Here is a 23,820-nt window from a genome sequence, read left to right on the forward strand (position 1 = left end):
TTAGCAAATGAGAATAAGCCCCCAAAATACCATAAAATATCATTGATTTGTGGATAAGGCATGTCATTTGTTGACATTTGTGAGAAGTGTCCAAGTAATACTAACCAAAGAGGTTTTACTTCAAGTCAACTGGAAGTGAGTGAATTAAATGCCATCCAAATATTTAGTATTGTTAAATAGTGCCAATAAGAGGGGTTCACCCTGACAAATGCCAGCTAACACATCTCTGTTTAAAGCACTGTTGGTTGCTTAACACCAACAAACTCACAAATCAGGGCTCTCCCGCCCCACCCCCGACAAGAGTCAAAAGGCTGAGAAAATGGAAATGAGGGTCAACTTATCAAGTGGTTTCTTTTCATGGACCTACTCATCTCTCAACACATTTATCCTTGTGAAATCAAGTCAAAAGATCAAGGATGACTGGAGTTAAAAGTCAACGAAAAGCAGGAATTCCCTGGCAATCCAGTGGTTAAGACTCCACGCTCTCATTGTCGAGGCCCAGGTTCAATCCATGGTCAGGGAACTAAGATCCCACCAAAAAAAAAAAAAGTCAAAGAAAAGCAAAACTACAACCAGAAGTGGAATAAACAGTATAGTCCTTGCCTGCCTTGCTTGGTGATAGTGGGATTTACCGACTCCCTCAGATTTATATATTCCTTTTAGCACCAGCCAGTAAAGGCATTTTCTTCCCCATACTTTCCACTTCCTAGTTATCACCCTAGTTATCACTCCTTGTCTCAACCCTTACCCTCCCTCCTACCCTAATTCTAAATATGGGACTCAAAACAATAGGACTGACCTGTCAGGTTTTAAGGACCACTCATGGAGAGCACTTTGGTCTCCCTATGGGAGGGAGCTATATAACTTACTGCTAACTGCAAAGACAGTTTGAAACACCTCAAAGCAGATTTCATTAACTTGTTGAGAGAGAAGTTTTCCTGCTAAGTAGAAAAGACAATTGTTCTGTCTAGACTATACTGAGTGCTAAAGTAAGCCAAAGAAAAGGCATAAACCCTTTTCCTCCACCTTTTCCTTAGTTGAAAATCCACTCAAGTCAAACAACTTAATTGTCTCAAATGCATAAATCTAAGCATTTGTGCAATAGAAAGATTTCACTAAGAGGAAAGTCTCTGGGCAATAATATGCTTCACTGGCTACAATATAGCTACTATGGCTGAAAAACCTTTCTGAAAATTAAATACCAATGTTTATACTGGCTGAAATTCCAACAATGGAAGGGCTCTCTTTGACAATTTATATTTTTCTTAATAACTTGGTCTTTTATGTAGAAGTTATAGTGCCAATATTATTTTTGAAGAAAATAACTTTCGCTTAAATGTGAAGATCTTCACTTCTTTGTGCATTTAACTGTGTGCCACTTGGCAACACCATTTTCATAAATAAACTGCACAAGCCAACAGTGGCAAAAGCCCAACCATGTACATGCTGAAGTGAACCAGTTCCCCACAGGTTTCATTTTCTTTCTCCCTTTTTTTTATATGCACTGTATATAAATAGAGCAGAGACTCCTTCATGCTCATTAAATTACAGCATGTATTTTTCTTCAGTGGAAAAATACTGTGCAAATGAAAGATGCAGCAGACACAAAGAAAAAGCTCTCTTTTACCTTATTCATTAAGTAGGCTTTGTTGGTTATTAGGGATGAGTAATATAAACCATCATTGCTTGGTTCACCATTCTAGGGACTCCAAACATACCTCAATTATAACAGAGGAACACATGCAGAAATAGGAATATTTTTTAAACGAATCAATTTTGGCATCTTTGCACAGCTGCTCAAGACAGTAACAAATCAGATCACTTAACATAAGATAAACTAAGAAGAAGCCCTCGAGGAATCAGCATATGAACTACACATGAGCAAGAGTGATTATTTTAGAGCTGTTTCAATAGATAAAAGCAATTACATATCCAAGTCAAGATACTAAGTCATTTAATCCCCAAACTAAGACAAAGAAAGCAACCACAGCAAAACTTTCTATTTCAAGAGAGTAGCAAAAAGTCAATTCAGTAAGCCTCCAAGCACTACAATACCTGGTTCAGAGAAAGTGTCACTGATGTCATCATCCTTGTCATCTTCATAATCCTCTTCCTCTTCTTCCTCTTCCTCGTTTTCAGAAAGTTCGTGCTCGCTGCCAAATCCTTCATCATGGTCCTCATCGTCAACATCTTCCTCATCCTCCTCCTCTTCTTCAGGACTGCATTTGGTTGGCTGTTCACCCAAGTTGTCAGAGACAAAAAGGGAATAATTGTGCTCTTCTTTTTTCTGGGATGAATCTGAGACCGATGTGCTGGCAGAAAGGCTGCTACTCTCTCCTGCTGCAATAGACACAGGCCCCTCCTGGGGCAGGGGACTGAGTAATAGTTCCTGGGTTTCTTTAAAAGGCAAAGCTGGAGTGGCATGGCCCTGCAGAGGCTCCGTCCCTTTTTTCTCTGGTCTTTTGGCTACGGCACCACAGTAGCAGGTGTTCTCCTTTGCTGCATCTGCATGAACCTGGCTCAGTAGAGGCCGGCTCTGCTGCACTGGGTTGATCTTTACCTTTGCCTTTTTCACATAGTCTTTACATTCAACATGAAAGTTCACTTTTTCATTATGATACATGTTGGTCTTCACCATGATTTGTGTGCTTGAAGTGGGTTTACTTGCTTTTTGGACACAGTCTGACAAAGGGACCTCAGCCTGAAGAGTCTTAGAAGAACACACAGGAGCAGCTGCTCTACTTGCGATCTTTTTACCAGGGAATGATGAGGGCAAGGGATTTTGTTTGACACTGAAAAGTGAATCAGGGTAATAAAGGGAATCAGAAACAGACTGAGAGTCCTCGCTATTAAGCTGGGCCAAAGTTGGAGTTTTACTTATGACCTCTTCATCTTGGTAAGGGCTAGAAAAGTCATCGAGACCCAAGTAATCCACTTCTTTTGTTCCCCAGATGTCACAGCTGGTTAGTTTGGTGTACTTCGTTAAGTCTTCACAGTATGTATCCCACTGTTCCCAGTTTGAGGTTAAAGTACCCTCGTTATCCAGGACATCTGTGAAAGACTCCAGATTTTCAATGTCTTTGCAGTCCTCCAAAGAAAGGAAGTTGTCTCTAGGATTTTGCTGGTAGTTCATCTCTCTATCCTGAGAAAGGTTTAAAAAAATATATAAATCACATACTGTAACTGAGGAAAGAATTATTTACCTCCATCCTCACTTTCATGCATCAAATTGATAAATCAGTACTCAACCTCTGGTCTGCTTTTACGATAAACACTACTTACATGACACTCTACCATTCCATTTAATATCATTTCCTCGGGCAAGGAAAAAAAAAAAAGGGAAAATATGTCCCCTGAGAAACTTAGGTATGGTTCAGGGCTCTTGAACTTCACTGTAAACACTCTTCCCGAAAAAAAGTTTACATTTCCTGATCTTTAACTTAGAAGGATTTTGGGACCTTCTCAGAAACAAGCTTCAGTTATAAAGCAAATAACAAAGGCCTTACCTTCATCACAGAATATGTCTTCCTAAGTGAGAATTTAAACATAGAGGTGAAGAGCAATCCAAAGAGAGGTGCAACTCAGTCACAGAAAGATAAAATCTTTGGTAAGACCTCGTAATAACTCTTGGGCATGGGAAAGTACTTTAACTCCTCATGAGTAGAGAGATGATTTTTTAAATGTCAGTAAGACTATGCAGCCATTAAAAGGAATGCAGTTAAGCTCTAATGTACTAGGATGAAAGGCCACTTACCATGTTTTTATGTTAGAAAGAGTTAAGTTACAGAATACTGTATCAATGATATGTCATCCAATTTAAAATATTCATATATTTATATATGCATAGAAAAACTCTGTTAGTGGTAATTATCTCTGGGGAGAAGGTTTGGTGGGTGGAGGCTCAGGAAGAAAATGAGGAAATTTTCAGTTTTCCAGTTTGTTTTTGTTCTGTTTTTGATTTCTCCATTTGTTTGTGGGGTTTTGGTTTTTTTTTTTTTTTGGTTGCACGTATGTCTCCGTGTGTTTTAACAGCTTTATTGAAATATAGTTTATATACCACAAAATTCACCTCTATTAAGCGTACAACTCAAAAATTTTTAGCAAATTAACAGATCTGTGTTAGTTTTCCAGTTTTGATATACCTCCGTGTTTCTGAAGTTGCATGTAATTTAAGTTATTTTTAAAGTCTTTTTCTTAAGAATCTTAAGTGTCTTTTTACCTCGAGAATAAATAATTAGTATATTCAGATGTTGCTTGGATTTGCTACCTTTGTCTCACATTCTCTGTGTCATCTGCCTTGCTCAATGTTATCAGTCCTAAATATCCCAGCTGAAAAGTCCTTTAGCAGTTAGGCATATTAAAAAGACGGCTTCTACCTTCATCGTCAAAAACTAGAGTTAAGGATATTTAGATAACCTTTCCTCTTACTATTTTCAATGGGCTCATACACCCTTCTAAAATACCAGACTGATAGTGACAAGAAAAAAATTTGGCCTGATCACATCATTTTTTCTTTTTAGACATTTATAAATAAAAAAATGATACAACACCTTTACCTCAAATCGATTAAAGCAGAATCCAAGAAAATGTTACTTACCAGTTCATACATGAAATCTGGATCTGAACTGTTTGCTAAGAGATCTGTGCTCGTCAGAGTCTGTTCTGAAAAGGTGTGGCTTCGAAAGGCATCCCCAAAAGGCGGATCCATTCCGCTTACACTAGGCTACAACAGAGTGATTTTAATTTTGGAAAGTTAACGACTGCTTCGAGACCAGTTTATTACACACAAGCCCCACCCTCACACCTACTAAATAATTATCTTTAAAACAATTTTGTATTTTTTCCTGCTTTTTAATTTTAGTACATTTAAAATATCTAACTAACATTAAACTATGGAATTATATTACGAAAATAACTAAGATGCATCAAACATTGGAAAAGGAATAGACTGGAAATTGTTAATTATACCTAACTTCTAAAAACTAAAGCTTATTTAGCCACCAGAGTCAGCATGTAGTACCTAATGAGTACTTTTATTTATTAGCTATTGTAACATTTCTTCAAATCCATCTCTAACAACACTCGCTGTTCTAACTCCAGAAAGTGGAGAATCCCCTGCCATTTCTTCGGGTCTGAAGAGATAGCAAGACAGTCTCTATACTCCTAAATGAGTTCAATGTCTTATTTCCCAAAACAAGTGTAAGACCATTTGGGCATCTCTAGTCCAACTAATGCCTCCAGGAACGTGATGGAGTCAGGATCAGCCAAATATCAAAAAATCTGCTGCGTGAGGCCAGTAACTGGTGCATGAACTCAGTAGCCTTAATCGTGATCCCTGAGAAGGATACAATTTCTATGATAAATAAGAAAGGGAGAAAAAAAGGCTCGGCACCCAGAGTTGATGCTCCTTCTTTTCTCTTTATCCCCCCTTTATCATTTCAAGGTCTAAACAAATCAGTTCAGAGTGAAGTTCAGGCTAAGACTACTAAAGTGGCCCAAACAAGTTAAAGTCCTCACTTTGAAATCTAACTTGGATAAAGGAAGATGGGAAAGAATACAAATTCCCTGTTTGCCTTTTTGTTCTTCTCTTGCAAGTTTCTGTCAAAACTTTTAAAATTTTATTAGTCTACTTGCTTATATTTCTCTATTCATATACCTTCTACCTACCACAGACTGACCCCTTTTCACACACTCTTTCACCATGTTTTCCTTCATGGGTACTTCCCATCCCATTCTTTTCTTTCTCTAATTTTCCGCAAGCTTGCCAGGTTGCAAGCTCAAAATAAGTGTTTTATAGACCTAAATTCAAGTATTCAATAAATAGCGAATGAAACCTTGAATGGGAAAGAACTCAAAATGGGTATCTGCAGTCCACTTGGTATAGTGGTTGGGGTGGAGGGAGGCCACTGCTCTTTTTACTATCAGCTAGCAAACCCCCTTTTGCCTCCGCTGCCTGTCTCCAAATCACTGGACCATCTCCGCAAGTTGCTGATTTCCTGTGCTCGAGGCACAGTTCTGCCTGGCCCCACATAAAGCCACCTCAGAGTCCCTGCCCTCTCATTATTTCTAGGTTTCTCCCCAGCATAAAAAGAGGGGGGACAGGGCTTCCCTGGTGGCGCAGTGGATGGGAGTCTGCCTGCCAATGCGGAGGACGCGGGTTCGATCTCTGGTCCGGGAGGATCCCACGTGCCGCGGAGCGGCTGGGCCCATGCGTCGCAGCTGCTGAGCCTGCGCTCCGGAGCCCGTGCTCCGCGGCAGGAGGGGCCGCCGCAGTGGGAGGTCTGCGCACCGCGGCTAAGAGTGGCCCCCCTCGCCGCGGCTGGAGAGGGCCCGCGTGCAGCAGCGGAGACCCAACGCAGACAAAAAAAAAAAAAAAAAAAGTGGGGGAGGGATAAGACCTAACCACGGGAGGGGGAAGGGAAGAAGTTTGGATATGCCGAATAGGGACTAACAGGACTTCATTTATTGTTTCAGTGATTGCCTCAAACCAGAACTGAGCAATTCAAAGTAGTTACCATGATATAAATAGTCATCCTTAGACATGTTTTGTGGGAGGTATAGGTATATATGTGTGTGTGTGTGTGTGTGTGTGTGTGTGTGTGTGTGTATATGTGTGTGTGTGAAAGACAGAAAGGTCGAAGTCCCTCACCATTTCCTCCTAACTGAATTCAATGGGCATGAAGGGAAAGGAACAATTGGGAAACTAGAAGAAGATAGAGGGGATGGAAATGGGCTTTCTGTGGCAGATTAATTTTCAGGGGAGTTGGTTTAGACCCCATAAAAGCCAGCACCTCTGCTACCTTCTAACCAACTTTTCCTTCACATTGTTCCCTGTGTCAACCTCATTAAATTTCAAAGCTATAGCAAAGGAAGGACATGTATTCAAAACCAGTTGAGATCAGCAGCAAAATGTCTTTAAAAGATATTATAGCAAGTTGTGTTAAGATTCAGAGAACTTACTGAACCAACTGCAGTGGGAAAATATAAAACTTTGCACCTACTCTGTATGATTTACCTGAGGCATTTCCAAGCCCAGATCCTGTGAGTCCGATCCCAAACTTCTTTTTTTTCTCGTTTGTAAATTCCTTTCCAGCTTTACTTTTAATTTCAAGATCAAAGATGATTTTCACAATAAACAGTAGGTTTCCCAGAATGCCTTCAATTCAACTGCTTGTATCACTGTTGTTTTTTTAATAATTCTGTGCGAATCTGTCAACAACACAAAGTAACTTCACTGAAAGCCACTAGAAACAAGTTGACCTTTCAAAAATAACATTAACAAAGAACACTTTAAAGGAATAAGTACTGTGATTGTACTATCAAGAATTTAGGCCATTTTTTAATACCAACTATTCTGAAATTCACCATCCCTCCCTTTATTTGTTTCTACAATAGGACTGGTCAATAACCAACTGGCACCATTAAAAAAAAAAAAAACGCTGACAAAATTAACATAGGCCTGGGACTTCACTGACAGTCCAGTGGTTAAGACTCCATGCTTCCAATGCAGGGGGCACAGGTTCGATTCTCTGGTTGGGGAACTAAGATCCCACATGCCCGGTGGTACGGCCAAAAGGAAAAAAAATATTATTAACATAGGCCCATCTTTCCTGTGATCTAAAAATGTATTTTACTTAATGTTAAAATAAACCTCCCATTCTCTTCATGTTTTGTATGAGAAAACATAATGTCTCAGCAATTCCATCTACTGTATAATCATTACTGCTAAGTGAACCTACATTTTATATCTCTCATAAATGTACAAGAAGAGCAATGAATATATATCACCAATAACAGAATTTAATATATCCTCTACATTACATAAAATCATGTTCATAATGGTATACGCAGCATTATTCTTTGAGTTATAAGTGAAATCTGTCCTTGAAGTAATTATTCCAGTAAGCTCTGAACGTGTATGTTGAGAGGCGAAACAGGGATAAGGACTACTTTGCAGAGTGGTTTCAAGGGTTAAATTAAATGACTGCAAGTCACCTGGCATAGGGTCTTGACTGTGGTAGAAACTGACAGGTTAGTTCCCCTTTCCCTCCTCTGTGAAGGCTTTAATCAAGAAGAACTAAACAGCTATACCCACTTCATCATCTCTTCCTAGATAAGTGGTCCTCAAAGTGTGATCCCAGGACCAGCAGCATCAGCATCAACCTGGAAATCTGTTACTAATGCAATTCTTGGGCTCCAGCCCAGACCTACTAAAGCAGAAATTCTGAGCGTAGGGCCCAGTAATGTGTTTTAACAAGCCCTCAGGGTGATTCTGCTCCTCTCTAAAATCTGAGAACCTCTGCTTTAAACTGAACTTCTTGCTCTTATTCATTCTAGATGCAGTATCATTTCTTAGACTGATGTAAAGAGCCAATTTAAGCTACGCTGCCCTCTGTAGTTAACACATTCTCTGGCCTAGAGCTTCAGAGTGATACATTACATCAATTTCAGAGACCTCTTGCTGAACAAATAAGAGATAGTCAACAAGGACGCAATAATTGTTCTACTCAATTAGATTAATAAATTGAGTATCATCTGCATTTCCTAGATCTTTGCTGGGCTTTTCCCACTACTTGGCTGTCATTCTCAGTGCACTGTTCTAGCCTAGGAAACACCCTCAATTGCCCAACCTGGGCCCAGAAACAGAATTAACTATGCATCTCAATCCAGTGCTACAGTTTTTAAATGGACTGATGCCTGCTTGTGCCAAAGGCTAGTTCTGGCCCAATTCCTCCTTGGACATACTGCTGACACGTACTCTCAGTCCTAACTCTTCCCATGATTCCTGTGAGAAACAAGGTCAGTTGCCTTTTCCAGACCTATTACTTAGACCCCCCCCCAAAAAAACAAATTATTCAAGTGATGCATTCAACAAAGTGGACTAGTATAATCCCGGTCTATAACTTTGGATCTGGGAAAAAAGTTTGATACTCTCTAAAACCTGAAACTTATCCTTTCTAGCAACAGGGTTGAAGAATCAAGAAGAGATTGAGTTCTCTACAACATATATATTTTGGCATATATTTATTGACAACCACTATAGACACCATGTACCAACAGCTTGGTTTATCAGGAAAACACTGGACAAAAAAAGGGCTAAGTTCTAGTTATTGCTCTCACTTGCAAACTCTACAATATTGGGTAGGTCAATCTTTCTAAGACTCATTTTTCTCATCTATATAAAGAAAATAATATTACTCCTGGCTACCAAATTTTCTAAGCCATAAAACTTCCATACAAATACAAATATTTATGTAAAACGTTATTTTAAACACTTGGCATCGAAACAAATTTGTCAATGCAGTTAGCAAAAAGAGCACTTGTTTGGAAGACAAGAGACCTGGATTCCAGTTTTGATTCCATAATTAAAACTAAATAGGAGGGCTTCCCTGGTGGCACAGTGGTTGAGAGTCCGCCTGCCGATGCAGGGGACACGGGTTTGTGCCCCGGTCTGGGAAGATCCCACGTGCCGTGGAGCGGCTGGGCCCGTGAGCCATGGCCGCTAAGCCTGCGTGTCCGGAGCCTGTGCAACGGGAGAGGCCACAACAGTGAGAGGCCTGCGTACCGCAAAAAAACAAACAAACAAAAAACAAAACCAACAACAACAACAAAAACCCAAAAAACGAAATAGGAGAGTGGCCAAGATGGCGGAGTAGAAGGACTTTAAGCTCATCAACTCTCACAAGCACACCAAAATCACAACAAGCTGCAGAACAATCATTGTTGAAAAAGACTGAAACCTACCAGAAAAGATCCTCTACAGCTAAAGACATAAAGACAGAACCATGAGACTGGTAGGAGGCATGGACTTACAATATAATCAAATCCCATATCCCCCAGGTAGGTGAACCCCAAATTGGAGAATAATTATATTATAGAGGTTTCCCCACAGGAGCAAGAGTTCTGAGCCCCATATCTGGGATCCCAGTCTGGGGGTCTGGCAACAGGAAGAGGAGCCCCTAGAGCATTTAGCTTTGAGGGCCAGCAGGGCTTGATTGCAGAAGCTCCACAGAATTGGGGGAAATAAGACTTCATTCTTAAAGGGTGCACACAAAATCTCATGCACACCAGGACCAAAGACAAAAGCAGTAATTTCACAGGAGCCTGGGCCAGACCTACCTGTTGGTCTTGCAAGGTCTCCTGGGAAGGTGGGGGGCAGCTGTGACCCACCCTGGGGACACAGACACTGGTGAAAGATACATGGGGGAGGCTGATATATTGGCACCAAGACCTGGTTGCACCCAACAGCCTGAAGGCTCCAGTGCTGGGATACCTCAGGCCAAGCAACAAACTGGGTGTGGACACAGCCCCACCCGTCAGCAGACAGGTCGCCTAAAGACTTCCTGTCCACAGCTGCCTCTAAACACAGCCCTAAACATGGCCCTGCCCACCAGAAAACCAAGACCCAGTTCCACCTACCAGGAGGCAGGCACAGGCCCCTCCCACCAGGAAGCCTGCACAAGCCTCTGGACCAACCTCACCCACCAGGGAAACAAACAAAATTAAAGAAGACAATAACTGAAATGAAAAACACACTACAAGGAACCAACAGTACACTAAATGAAGGAGAAGAATGGATCCGTGAGCTGGAATACAGAGTAGTGGAAATCACTGCTGCCAAACCGAAAAAAGAATGAAAAGAAATGAGGACAGTCTGAGACCCCTGGGACAACGTCAAACATGCTAATATTCACATTATAGGAGTCCCAGAAGGAGAAGAGAGAGAGAAAGGACCTGAGAAAATATTTCAAGAGATAATAGCTGAAAACTTCCCTAACCTGGGAAAGGAAATGGTCGCCCAAGTCCAGGAAGTGCAGAGTCCCATAGAGAATTAACCCACAGGGGAATACACCACGACACACTGTAATCAAAAGGACAAAAATTAAATATAAAGAGAGAATATTAAAAGCAACACGGGAAAAGCAACAAATAACAAACAGGAGAACTCCCATAGGGCTATCAGCTGATTTTTCAGCAGAAACCCTGCAGGCCAGAAGGGAGTGGCACAATATACTTAAAGTGATGAAAGAGAAAAACCTACAACCAAGAATACTCTACCTAGCAAGGCTCTCTTTCAATTTTGATAGAGAAGTCAAAAGCTTTACAGACAAGCAAAAGCTAAAAGATTTCAGCACCACCAAACCAGCTTTACAACAAATGCTAAAGGGACTGCTCTAGGTGGAAAAGAAAAGGCCACAACTAGAAACAAGAAAATTACAAAATAAAAAATCTCACTGGGAAAGGCAAACATACAATAAAGGTAGGAAATCATCCACACACAAAGCTAGTAGGGAGGTTAAAAGATAAAAGTAGTAAAATCTGGACTTCCCTGGTGGTGCAGTGGTTAAGAATCTGCCTGCCAATGCAGAGGACACGGGTTTGAGCCCTGGTCCAGGAAGATCCCACGTGCCGCGGAGCAACTAAGCCCGTGCGCCACAACTACTGAAGCCTGTGCGCCTAGAGCCCGTGCTCTGCAACAAGAGAAGCCACCGCAGTGAGAAGGCTGTGCACTGCAACAAAGAGTAGCCCCTGCTCGCCACAACTAGAGAAAGCCCGTGCACAACAACGAAGACCCAATGCAGCCCCCAATAAATAAATAAATAAATAAACAAATTTTTTAAAAAGTAGTAAAATCATTTGTATCCAACAATAAGCAGTTAAGGGATACACAAAACAATTAGATGTAAAATAGAAAATCAAAAACAGTAATCATCAGGGGAGTAGAATACAAATTCAGGGTATCTAAAATACGTTTGAAATTAAGAGATCAGCAACTTAAAATAAGCACGTATAAATATAGACTCCTATACAAAAACTTCATGGTAACCACAAAACAAAAATGCATAATAGATATACATACAAAACAGAAAAAGAAATCCAAACATAACACTAAAGTTAGTCACCAAATCACGACAAGAAAACAAAGAATGGGGGGAAAACCTACAGAAACAAATCCAAAACAATTAACAAAATGGCAATAGGAACATACATATCGATAATTACCTTAAATGTAAATGAACTAAATGCTCCAACCAAAAGACATATATTGGCTGAATGGATACAAAAACAAGACCCATATATTTGCTGCCTACAAGAGACTCACTTCAGATCTAGAGACACATACAGACTGAAAGTGAGGGGATGGAAAAAGGTATTCCACGCTAATGGAAATCAAAAGAAAGCCAAAGTTGCAATACTTACATCAGGCAAAATAGACTTTAAAATAAAGACTTATAAGAGACAAAGAAGGACACTACATAATGATCAAAGGATCAATCTAAGAATATACAACAATTGTAAATATATATGCACCCTACATAGGAGCACCTCAATATATAAGGCAAATGTTAACAGACATAAAAGAAGAAATTGACAGTAACACAACAGTGGGGGACTTTAACACGCCACTTACATCAATGGATAGATCATCCAGACAGAAAAGCAATAAGGAAACACAGACCTTAAATGGCACATTAGACCAGACGGACTTAGTTGATATTTATAGGGCATTCCATCCGAAAGCAGCAGAATACACATTCTTCTCAAGTGCACATGGAACATTCTCCAGGACAGATCACATGCTGGGCAACAAAGCAAGCCTCTGTAAATTTAAGAAAACTGAAACTGTATCAAGCATCTTTTCTGACCACAACACTATGAGGCCAGAAATCAACTACATGAAAAAAACTGCAAAAAACACAAACACGTGGAGGTTAAACAATACACTACTAAACAACCAATGGATCACTGAAGAAATAAAGAGGAAATTAAAAAATACCTAGAGACAAATGAAAATGAAAACATAATAATCCAAAACCTATGAGATGCAGCAAAAGTAATACTAAGAGGGAAGTTTACAGCAATAAAGCTTACCTCAGGAAACAAGAAAAATCCCAAATAAACAACCTAACTTTAAGTCTAAAGCAACTAAAGAAGAACAAACAAAACCCAAAGTTAGTAGAAGGAAAGAACTCATAAAGGTCAGAAGAAATAAATGAAGTAGAGACTAAAAAAAACAATAGAAAAGACCAACAAACTAAAAGCTGGTTCTTTGAAAAGATGAACAAAATTGATAAACCTTTGGCCACACTCATCAAGAAAAAAGAGAGGGACTTCCCTGGAAGCACAGTGGTTAAGAATCCACCTGCCAACGCAGGGGACACGGGTTCAAGCCCTGGTCTGGGAAGATCCCACATGCTGTGGAGCAACTAAGCCTGTGCGCCACAACTACTGAGCCTGTGCTCCAGAGCCTGTGAGCCACAACTACTGAGCCCATGTGCCACAACTACTGAAGCCGGTGCACCTAGACCCCATGCTCCGCAACAAGAGAAGCTACCACACTGAGAAGCCCGCACACTGCAATGAAGAGTAGCCCCCCCGCTCGAGGCAACTAGAGCAAGTCCGCACGCAGCAACAAAGACCCAAAGCAGCCATAAATTAATTAATTTTTAAAAAGAAAAAGAAAAAAAGGGAGAAGGCCCAAATCAATAAAATCAGAAATGGAAAAGGAAAAGTTACAACCAACACCACAGAAATACAAAGGATCATAAGAGATGACTATGAGCAACTGTACACCACTAGAATGGACAACCTAGAAGAAATGTACAAATTCTTAGAAAGGAACAATTTCCCAAAACTGAACCAGGCAGAAATAGAAAATACGAACAGACTAATTACCAGTACTGAAATTGAATCACTAGTTAAAAAACTCCCAACAAGCAAAAGTCCAGGACCAGATGGCTTCACAGGCAAATTCTACCAAACATTAAGAGAAGAGTTAACACTTACCCTCCTGAAACTATTCCAAAAAATTGCAGAGGAAGGAACACTTCCAAACTCATTCTATGAGGCCACTACTACCCTGATACCAAAACCAGACAAAGATATCACAAAAAAAGAAAATTACAGGCCAGTATCACCGATGAACATAGACGCAAAAATCCTCAACAAAATAGTAGCAAACGAAGTCCAACAATACGTTAAAAGGATCATACACCATGATCAAGTGGGACTTATCCCAGGGATGCAAGGATTTTTCAATATCCACAAATTAATTCAGTGTGATACACCACATTAACAAACTGAATAAAAACCATATGATCATCTCAGTAGATGCAGAAAAAGCTTTTGATAAAATTCAACATCCATTTATGATAAGAACTCTTCAGAAAGTGGGCATAGTGGGAACAAACCTCAACATAATAAAGGCCATATATGACAAACCCACATCTAACATCATACTCAATGGTGAAAAGTTGAAAGAATTTCCTCTAAGATCAGGAACAAGACAAGGATGCTCACTCTCACCACTTTCATTCAACATAGTTTTGGAAGTCCTAGCCACAGCAATGAGGAAGAAAAAAAAAGAAAAGAAATAAAAGGAATCCAAATTGGAAAAGAAGTAAAACTTTCACTGTCTGCAGATGACATGAAGATACAGATACATATGCAGATACATAGAAAATCCTAAAGATGCTACCAGAAAACTACTAGAGCTCATCAGTGAATGTGGTAAAGTTGCTGGATACAAAATTAATATACAGAAATCTGTTGCATTTCTATATACTAACAAAAAATATCAGAAAGAGAAATTAAGGAAACAATCCCATTTACCATCACATCAAAAAGAATAAAATACCTAGGAATAAACCTACCCAAGGAGGCAAAAGACCTGTACTCCAAAAACTATAAGATGCTGATTTAAAGAAAGTGAAGATGATACAAAGAGACGAAAACATATACAGTGTTCTTGTGTCAGAAGCATCAGTATTATTAAAATGACCATAGTACCAAAGCAATCTACAGAATTCAATGCAGTTCCTATCAAGTTACCAATGACATTTTTCACAGAACTGGAACGAAATTTTTTTTAATTTGTATGGATACACAGAAGACCCCAAATAGCCAAAACAGTCTTCAGAAAGAAGAATGGAGCTGGAGGAATCACGCTCCCTGACTTCAGACTATACTACAAAGCTACAGTCATCAAACAGTATGGTACTCACAAAAAAAGATACATAGATCAATGGAACAGGACAGAAAGCCCAGAAATAAACCCATGCACTTATGGTCAATGAATCTATGACAAAGGAGGCAAGAATATACAATGGAGAAAAGACGGTCTCTTCCATAAGTGGTGCTGGGAAAACTGGACAGCTACGTGTAAAAGAATGAAATTAGAACATTCTCTAACACCATGCACAAAAATAAACTCAAAATGGATTAAGGACCTAAATGTAAGACTGGATACTATAAAACGCCTAGAGGAAAACATAGGCAGAACACTGTTTGACATAAATTGCAGTGATTTTTTTTGAATCTGTCTCCTAGAGTAATGGAAATGAAAACAAAAATAAACAAATGGGACCTAATTAAATTTAGAAGCTTTTGCACAGCAAAGGAAAACCATAAACAAAATGAAAAGACAACCTATGAACTGGGAGAAAATATTTGCAAATGATGCCATCGACAAAGGATTAATTTCCAAAATATACAAACAGCTCATACAGCTTAATATCCAAAAAACAAACAACGCAGTGAAAAAATAGGCAGAAGATCTAAACAGACATTTCTCCAAAGAAGACAGACAAATGGCCAAGAGGCACATGAAAAGATGCTCAATATCACTGATTATTAGAGAAATGCATATCAAAACTACAATAAGGAAAAAATAAATAAATAAACTACAATAAGGTGTTTCCTCACACCAGTCAGAATGACTATCATTAAAGTCTACAAATAATAAATGCTGGAGAGGGTGTGGAGAAAAAGGAACCCTCCTACACTGTTGGTGGGAGTGTAAATAGGTGCAACCACTATGGAGAACAGCATGGAGATTCCTTAAAAAACTAAAAATAGAGTTACTATATGATCCAGCAATCCCACTCCTGGGCATGTATCTGGAGAAGACTCTAATTTGAAAAGTGTCCCAATGTCCACTGCAGCACTATTTACAGTAGCCAAGACATGAAGGCAACCTAAATGTCTACTGACAGAGGAATGGATAAAGATGTGGTATACATACATACAATGGAATATTACTCAGCCATAAAAAAGAATGAAATAATGCCACTTGCAGCATCATGGATGGACCTAGAGATTATCATATTAAGTGAAGTAAGTCAGACAGAGAAAGAAAAATACCATATAATAATCACTTATTTGTGGAATCTAAAAAAATGACACAAATGAACTTATTTACAAAACAGAAATAAACTCAGACATAGAAAACAAACTTGTGGTCATGAAAGGGGATAGCAGGGGGTGGGGGAGATGAATTAGGAGTTTGGGATTAACATATACACTATTGTATATAAAGGAAATAACCAACAAGGACCTACTGTATAGCACAGGGAACAATACTCAATATCTTGTAATAACTTATAAGGGAAAAGAATCTGAAAAAGAATATTACATATACATGTATAACTGAATCACTTTGCTTTACACTTGAAACTAACACAACACTGTAGATTAACTATACTTCAATAAAAAAAAGAAAAAAACTAAACGGCCTTATGAATTAGAGCAAGTTAGTTAAATGTATGCTTTAGCTCCCAGACTGAGGAATTACAATTATTATCCCTTAACTATGTAATAGAGGTGTTATGAGAATTGAATGAGATATTAAATTAGGATGTAGCAATGAACTAAATCTGAAAGGTGATTATTATCAATAGGTGTATTTTGCCAACACATTCTTTTCTCCCACAGCTATTCCAGCTTAAAAACTCAACATCTGTGACAGCTGTTGACAACAAAGCTGTATATTTTAAAGACACCAATTCCCAAAAAGAGGGTATCCACCATATAGAGGGTTGAGCTTGTTCTCCTGGGATAAAGGTCCTTAGTTGCTTCTCCTAGTCTCTTAGGTGGCAGCAAACAGGATGGGGGAGGGCCAATTCTACCCCAAGCAGTAGAACCTCTTTTCAGTGATAAACTCTCCCAGTCTCTAAAACTAATGACTAAAGGTCACAACACCAACTATCCTCATTCCCAACATTTTGCACCCATTTTCCAGAAATGCTTGGTACTGTTCCAAACATTTATTGTGAAACAACCAAGAAGAGCAAAATTCCCCACCCAAAAGTGGAAGGGAAAAAGAAGAATAAGGACTTCTACAGCAGTTACACCGTTACAGTTACACCGTTACACAGAATCTTCCATAATGACACACTGCTTCAAAACTACCTCTTAGGGCTTCCCTGGTGGTGCAGTGGTTAAGAATCCGCCTGCCAATGCAGGGGACACAGGTTCAAGCCCTGTTCCGGGATGATCCCACATGCCGTGGAGCAACTAAGCCCGTGCGCCACAGCTAATGAGCCTGCGCTCTAGAGCCCACAAGGCACAACTACTGAAGCCCGCACGGCACAACTACTGAAGCCCGCACGCCTAGAGCCCGTGCTCCGCAACAAGAGAAGCCACCGCAGTGAGAAGCCCGTGCACTGCAATGAAGAGTAGCCCCTGCTCACCACAACCAGAGAAAGCCCGCGTGCAGCAATGAAGACCCAATGCAGCCAAAAATAAATAAAGTAAATTTATTAAAAAAGGCAAACAAAACAAACTACCTCCTATACCAGGGAGCCATATACAAAAGGCACATTAATACTTAGATGGCCAAGTGACACTGAGGAGGAAGGTGTAACAACATGCTTTTTGGGGACGCCTTCACACTTCTGTGGGTCTCAAGAATATCCATATTTTATTCAAAGTTTTTGATATTAAAGTACATAAAATGTTAATGATCTAATTTCCCAATGTGTGACCTGAGGAATATTTGTCCCTAGGAATGTTAAATGGTTACTCAACAAAAGGGTTGTGAGGTTAGGAAAACACCACGTTAACCAAACTTATACTGCCTTTATGCAGAATTTCTTGGAAACTTCAAGATGCTAGGTGTTAATGTGCATTACAGACCCCAATAGGTGAACAGAGCAGATCTCATTTCTCAAACTTATTTGATCAAAAAATCCTCCACCCTGCCCTCAAGCTGACCTCAAGGACTAGTAGTTATTCCGAAAAAACAAAAACCAACGACAGCTAGGGGAAAGGCTAAATTAATTCCCCTAGTTACTACTTTCTTATTCACAGCTCTGGCTCACCAGTCCCAATACAGTTTTGTGAGCCTTTCAAGGGAGAGAAGACTGTGGTCCATCAGAAACAATATTTACCAGTAGATTTTCTGTACCTGGGCTCATTCAAAACTATTCAACAACAGCTCCTAGGGGCAGGAAGACACTGCAGTAACAGAGAACTACCTCTCTAAAGCAATGAGATGGGGCAAATGATTTATTTATGAGCAGCAATGGTACCACCTGAAGAGAGCCGCAGCTTCAATCTCTTTTCATAGCCCTTTCCACCAGGTCCTACCCTACGTTTTTTTGGTTCTCCGTTTGAAAATATGTTGAGGCTTACTATGTACATTAGGCAAGGCAAAAGGTCAAGTAAAATAATAGGAAAGATCAAAGGACTTCTTACAAAGGTTCATCCCCGGGACTGCTCACAACACTAATCCAAACCTTAAAAGCCAAATCCAAGAGCTGACTGGTGTGGCCCAGGCAGCTCACACATACCCAAGGGCTCCTAAATTGTGCCCCTTCCAAATCTGAGGGTTTCAGCTGATCCCTAAGGGTCCACATATTTTACCAAAAAAAAGGTTGACATCAAGAAAAATATAAACCTCTTTATAAATAAAAATGTCTATGAATAAGCAGATATTGCATATGATGGCTAGAATCCCTGCAGCTCCTCTTTTATATGTCACTGCCTTAGGCCACTGCTCCCTTTTACTATCTTGAGGGAACTGGTTCCTCACAATAGTAAGCAGCACTTCTGAATCATCAGAGTAGATGTTAAAATTTTTTGACATACCCATCAGGATGGCTATCATCCAAATAAGAGAAAATAACAAGTGTTGGTGAGGATATGGAAAAATCAGAAAACTTGTGCATTGCTGGTGGGAATGTAAAACAATACAGCTGAGAAACAGTTTAGTAGTCCCTCAAAAAGTTAAACATAGAATTACTATATGATCTAGCAATTCCACTTCTGGATATATACCCAGAGGAATCGAAAGCAGGAATTCAAACAGATACGTGTACACCCATGTTCAGAGCAGCATTATTTCCAATAGCCAAAAGGTGGAAACAACCCTAGTGGTCATTGACAGATGAAAAGATAAACAAAATGTGGTATATACACACATTGGAACATTACCCAGTAATAAAAAGGAATGAAATTCTGATACATGCTACAACATGGATGAACCTTGAAAACATAATGCTAAATGAAATAAATCAGATAGAAAAGACAAATAATATACGATTCCACTTATATGAAGTACCAGAATAGGCAAATTCATGGAGACAGAAAGAGAAGAGAGGTTACCAGAGGCTGGGAGAGTACAGTTTCTGTTTGGGGTGATGAAAATATTCTGGATATTTCAGAACAGTGGTGATGGTTATACAAAACTGTCAATGCACTTAATGCCACTGAATTGTACACAATATGGTTTAAATGGCAAATTTTATGTTTATTTTACCACAAGAAAAATTTTTATTATTATTATTGTTTTTTTTTTTTTTTGGCTACGCCGTGCATGGCTTCCAGGATCTTTGTTTTTGTTCCCTAACCAGGAATCGAACCCGTGCCCCCTGCAGTGGAAGCACGGAGTCCTAACCACTGGACCACCAAGGAATTCACCACAAGGAAATTAAAAAAAAAAAAAAAAGTCTGTGGTAAAACAGGCCAACACATTTATACTGTTATATACCATGGTTTATTTTGATCTTTCCTAAACTCTGCTAGTTCATGTTCATCATTTCTTTCAGGTGGCAGAGTTCTTGGGTTCTCTCTCTGTAGGTGGTAATTGTCCTGACCCCTAATTTAAATCAGTCATTCCTCCTGAGATTTAATCCCCAAGATGAAAGAAAGGGAAGAGGGGGAGGGAAGGAGGAAGGACCCCCACACACTCCATCCAAACTGTTACACTTCAAATGTCCCACTCAACAATTCCTTGCTTTCTGAAAACTACTTAGCAGGAGATCAACAAAACAAACCTTCAGATGCTTACTAAATCAAGCCACTACCTATTTCATGGTACAGTAGAAATCAGAGATCCCCAAATCTCCAAACCACTGAGGAGGAAGAGGCTGACTATGCAAGGAACGCATTGGAGAAAAGGCGGGGGCTGCGTTCTCCCTTCATCATGTAATATAAATCCTGTGAACATGACTGCAGAGAAATTGCTACTCTCTGCCCTTCAACAGCAGTTCTCTAGACTCCAAAATCTGAAAAACAAGTAAGTAAATTTCAATGTAGATGGTTATCCTAATTAGATGTTAATACAATCGGGATATGGATCCTTCTGCCATAACACCTTGTGAATTCTTTATCCCTGGGTCAACCCAATAGTCTCCTTTTATCTTCACACTCAGAATTTAAAAAATAAGGGGGTAAATTAGGTTGGCCACAATATCTTAATTAAATAATTAAAAGCACATTTTCCTGAGGATCCTGAGGAGCTAAGAAAATATACTAAATCTCAAAAGTGATCTCTCCTTGGAATTCTGTCTTAGACAGACACAAGCCCTCTCAGAATTTTATTCAATTCTTTTCCAAAGGCTTTGGCACAACGTTAATCTTTGGGCTACAGAGACAACACACTAGAGCTTATTTAAACCACTTTGGGAACCAATAAGAAAGATCATTAAAGCAGGTTTCTAGATCAGCATGAGGTGAATGGGAAGAGTTTTTATTTCTGAAAACTACTGACGGTTAAGATACTAGTAGGGTCTTTCTGCAGCCTTGATACCTGCCAATTAAGTTGTTCAAAGCACAAGAATAAGAGCATGAGACAGTTTTAGATAGAACCAAAGAATGCATTTCTAACCCCAGCCACCTTTGATTACTCCTGGTAACAAATATACAGTTTATATTTGATGTAACTGTTTACAGATTACAGAAACACTGCTATACCTTGTCATTTAACAAAACCTAGTGAAGTAATTAGGGTTAGTATTAGCACCCCCCACCCTCTGTCTAACCACTTGTACATGAATTTAAAAAGTTCAGCAAGGACAAGAGTTGTCCAAGGTCAGCCAGTAAATGGATGCCTCTGTGCAAACCTATCATCACAAAGACCATCTCTACTCTCAGTGCCTCAAAAGTCATCTCTAGAGAACTCTCGAATCTACCTCTTCATCCTAAACACACCAGTGCACCATCCCTACCATCTGAGATCCAGGTATTTCCCTGGATCACCCGCATCCCATGACCTCGGACACAACATGCCACCTCCCCACCCAAACATTCCTATTCTGCCAATAGTATCATCACTCTCAGACATCCAGGCATGTAACACTGATCTCAGCCTTGACTCTTTCTTTCCTCCTCCCCACTTGCTTTGTTATTAAATCACGTCAGTCTCGTTTATCAAAAATACACTGACGACTTACCTTGTACAGAGCATGCATGTACCTGTCTGACTTTGCCTTTCCCACCTTCTCAACCCTTGCTTGGACCTCATCATTTTCTATTTACCATCCCAATATTTGCCCTGCATGTCTTCTTGCTTTCAGCCTCTCCCTCTCTCCAGTTCTTATGCCCCGTTATAAAATTATTTTCCCTAAACTACCACATCATATTAGCACTGTGCTCATAAGTTTTTAGCAACTCCCGTTATCTCTTGGATAATATTCAAAATACTCAGACACAAGAAAACTATCTTTCCAACCCCATCTTCCACTACTCTTTGATAAATATAACATTAGTATTAGTTTGGTCTTACAATTTTCCCCCAAATCCTTGAAGTACTTACAATCCCACTTCACTCCACTAAGGATGTCCAACAGTGAGACTCCAGCTTTTCATGCCTTTGCCCATAACGTTTTTCCTCTTTCTCCTCCCCAACCCCTTGCCTCTTCTACCAGAGATTGTAAAATTTTTGAGAATGACCATTACATCTCATGTCTGTTTCACCACAGTGCCAAAAGCAATGCTATGCCCAGCACAGGCATGCAGACAAGAGCTGACTGACAGCAAACAGGAAATCTCCTAAGACCACAGGTCATTCTGGATAAGGAGTCAAGAGGTGCGACGTTCTTCATGTAGAAAGAGTACATTACAAAGAAGTCAGTCATTCAGTATATATTTATTAAGTCTCTTTTAAATGCTCCAAAGTATCTTGTACAAGCTTGTTCATTTGAGTCTTGAACCACTGTAGTATTGTATAGTAAAAATATTTAACACTGTACTCCTGAATTTTCTTTTAAATTTCCAGGAACAGTAGTGTTTGAATTTCAGTCAATTTTAAAGACCTGAAATAATTTTTGTCTACGGAGGAGAGGGTAGAGGAAAAGAGGAGGATTAAAACTTATTTAAACCAACTGAATCCAGGCACTGGACTAATACATGTTCTTTTTTTAATTTTAATTTTATTTTATTTGGCCACGCCATGCAGCATGCAGGATCTTAGCTCCCTGACCAAGGATCAAACCCTGTCCCCTGCATTGGGAGCACAGAGTCTTAACCACTGGACTGCCAGGGAAGCCCCTGGACTAATAAATGTTGTACTATACTCTCTATCTTTCGCATGCACGCTCTCTCTCTCTCTCTCTCTCATACACACACATTTTTAACTAAGACAAAGTACTTTATCCAGGTTAAACACTGGAGTTTTAAAGAATCATTTCGTTTTCTGAGCTGTTCTGCAAAAATCTACAAGATGTAAAAAGGGAACAGTACAATTAAAGGTAGCAGCATAAAAACAGCGGTGCACGTGAGATCACACTTGAGCCGTCCAGCAAGATTGCAGGGAAACATCCATCATAGAGGACACTGGGGACATACCCTAACAACTTCAGTGCTCTTGTTATCAGGGATCTGGACTCTTCCTCAAAATTTATTGTCTCCTCCCTCCCTTCTCAGAGTTGATGCTTTTCACAAGTAGCATGAATGTATACTAGAGACAATTTTGAAATTCCCTTCGAATTCCTTCCTAGTGTGAAATGGGCTATATAAACCACCAGCTCAGGACTATAGAGGTACAGAGGTTGTGGCGCAGGGCTACAAAGAGGTTGTGAATACAGTTTTGCAATCATTTCTTTCAAAACTGAGAAAGGCTGCCTGCCTCTTTGGCTCCAATACTCCTAAAGACTTGCTCTTTGAGAAACAAACTCTAGATTCAAGATAAAATGTTCTGCTTTAAAATTGAGTATTTGGAATTTCATTCCAGATTCTTACTTGCCTTCTTTTATTTGTAAATACAAGAATTCCCCCTCTTACTTTGCAGGGATATTGGGATTCATGATAATATGTAAGGAATCTAGCCCTGGCACAAAACAGACAATAAATGGTGGCTATTTTTTGTTTCCTGATTCCTTCGTCAGTGTAAGATGTTCCTGGGATGTGGCTGCTATTGAATGTATAAACCTAAACTCAATTCAGAATCCTAGATTGTCTGAATTCCACACTTAATTATCACAAAAACCCAACTGCCTGGAACTAGGGTGAATAAAGGATATGCAGGCAACACAGGTCATTTAACACCCTCGCTCCAGCTTTATGAGGGTGAAATGTTCAACATGCTGGTTTAATCAGCAAAAGAATCTTTGGAGTCACAAAGTAATTCATAAAGTTGCAAACTAGTCATCTCTACACACAGTAAAGAATTGGTGGATAAATTACAAGGGGAAAGGCTTCTTCAGAGAAATTACTGCTCTTATTGTTCAAAAAATTACATACAATTTATCTTTTTTATAGTATTTATACTGGCTTCACCAAAGAAGCTGAGCAACTCGAGGGAATGGATTTATACAAAAT

General features: G+C 39.5%; 1 protein-coding gene across 2 annotated transcripts in view; it reads right to left on the minus strand.

The window, feature by feature from the left end:
- Positions 1 to 23,820, minus strand: part of CREBRF (CREB3 regulatory factor) — a 65,421-nt gene that overhangs the window by 32,881 nt on the left and 8,720 nt on the right. The window contains exons 2-5 of one of the 2 annotated variants that reach the window (XM_060008376.1): positions 8,096 to 8,210; positions 7,016 to 7,209; positions 4,598 to 4,723; positions 2,056 to 3,142 (exon numbers count right to left, since the gene is read on the minus strand). In XM_060008376.1, the coding sequence (XP_059864359.1) occupies positions 2,056 to 3,142; positions 4,598 to 4,723; positions 7,016 to 7,024 (1,222 nt within the window). In that variant the 5' untranslated portion in view covers positions 7,025 to 7,209; positions 8,096 to 8,210. The remainder of the gene's footprint in view (positions 1 to 2,055; positions 3,143 to 4,597; positions 4,724 to 7,015; positions 7,210 to 8,095; positions 8,211 to 23,820) is intronic. The other variant, XM_060008375.1, reaches the window with a different exon arrangement.

Source organism: Delphinus delphis, chromosome 3, assembly GCF_949987515.2.
Source record: "Delphinus delphis chromosome 3, mDelDel1.2, whole genome shotgun sequence".
Classification (NCBI taxonomy): Eukaryota; Metazoa; Chordata; class Mammalia; order Artiodactyla; family Delphinidae; genus Delphinus; species Delphinus delphis.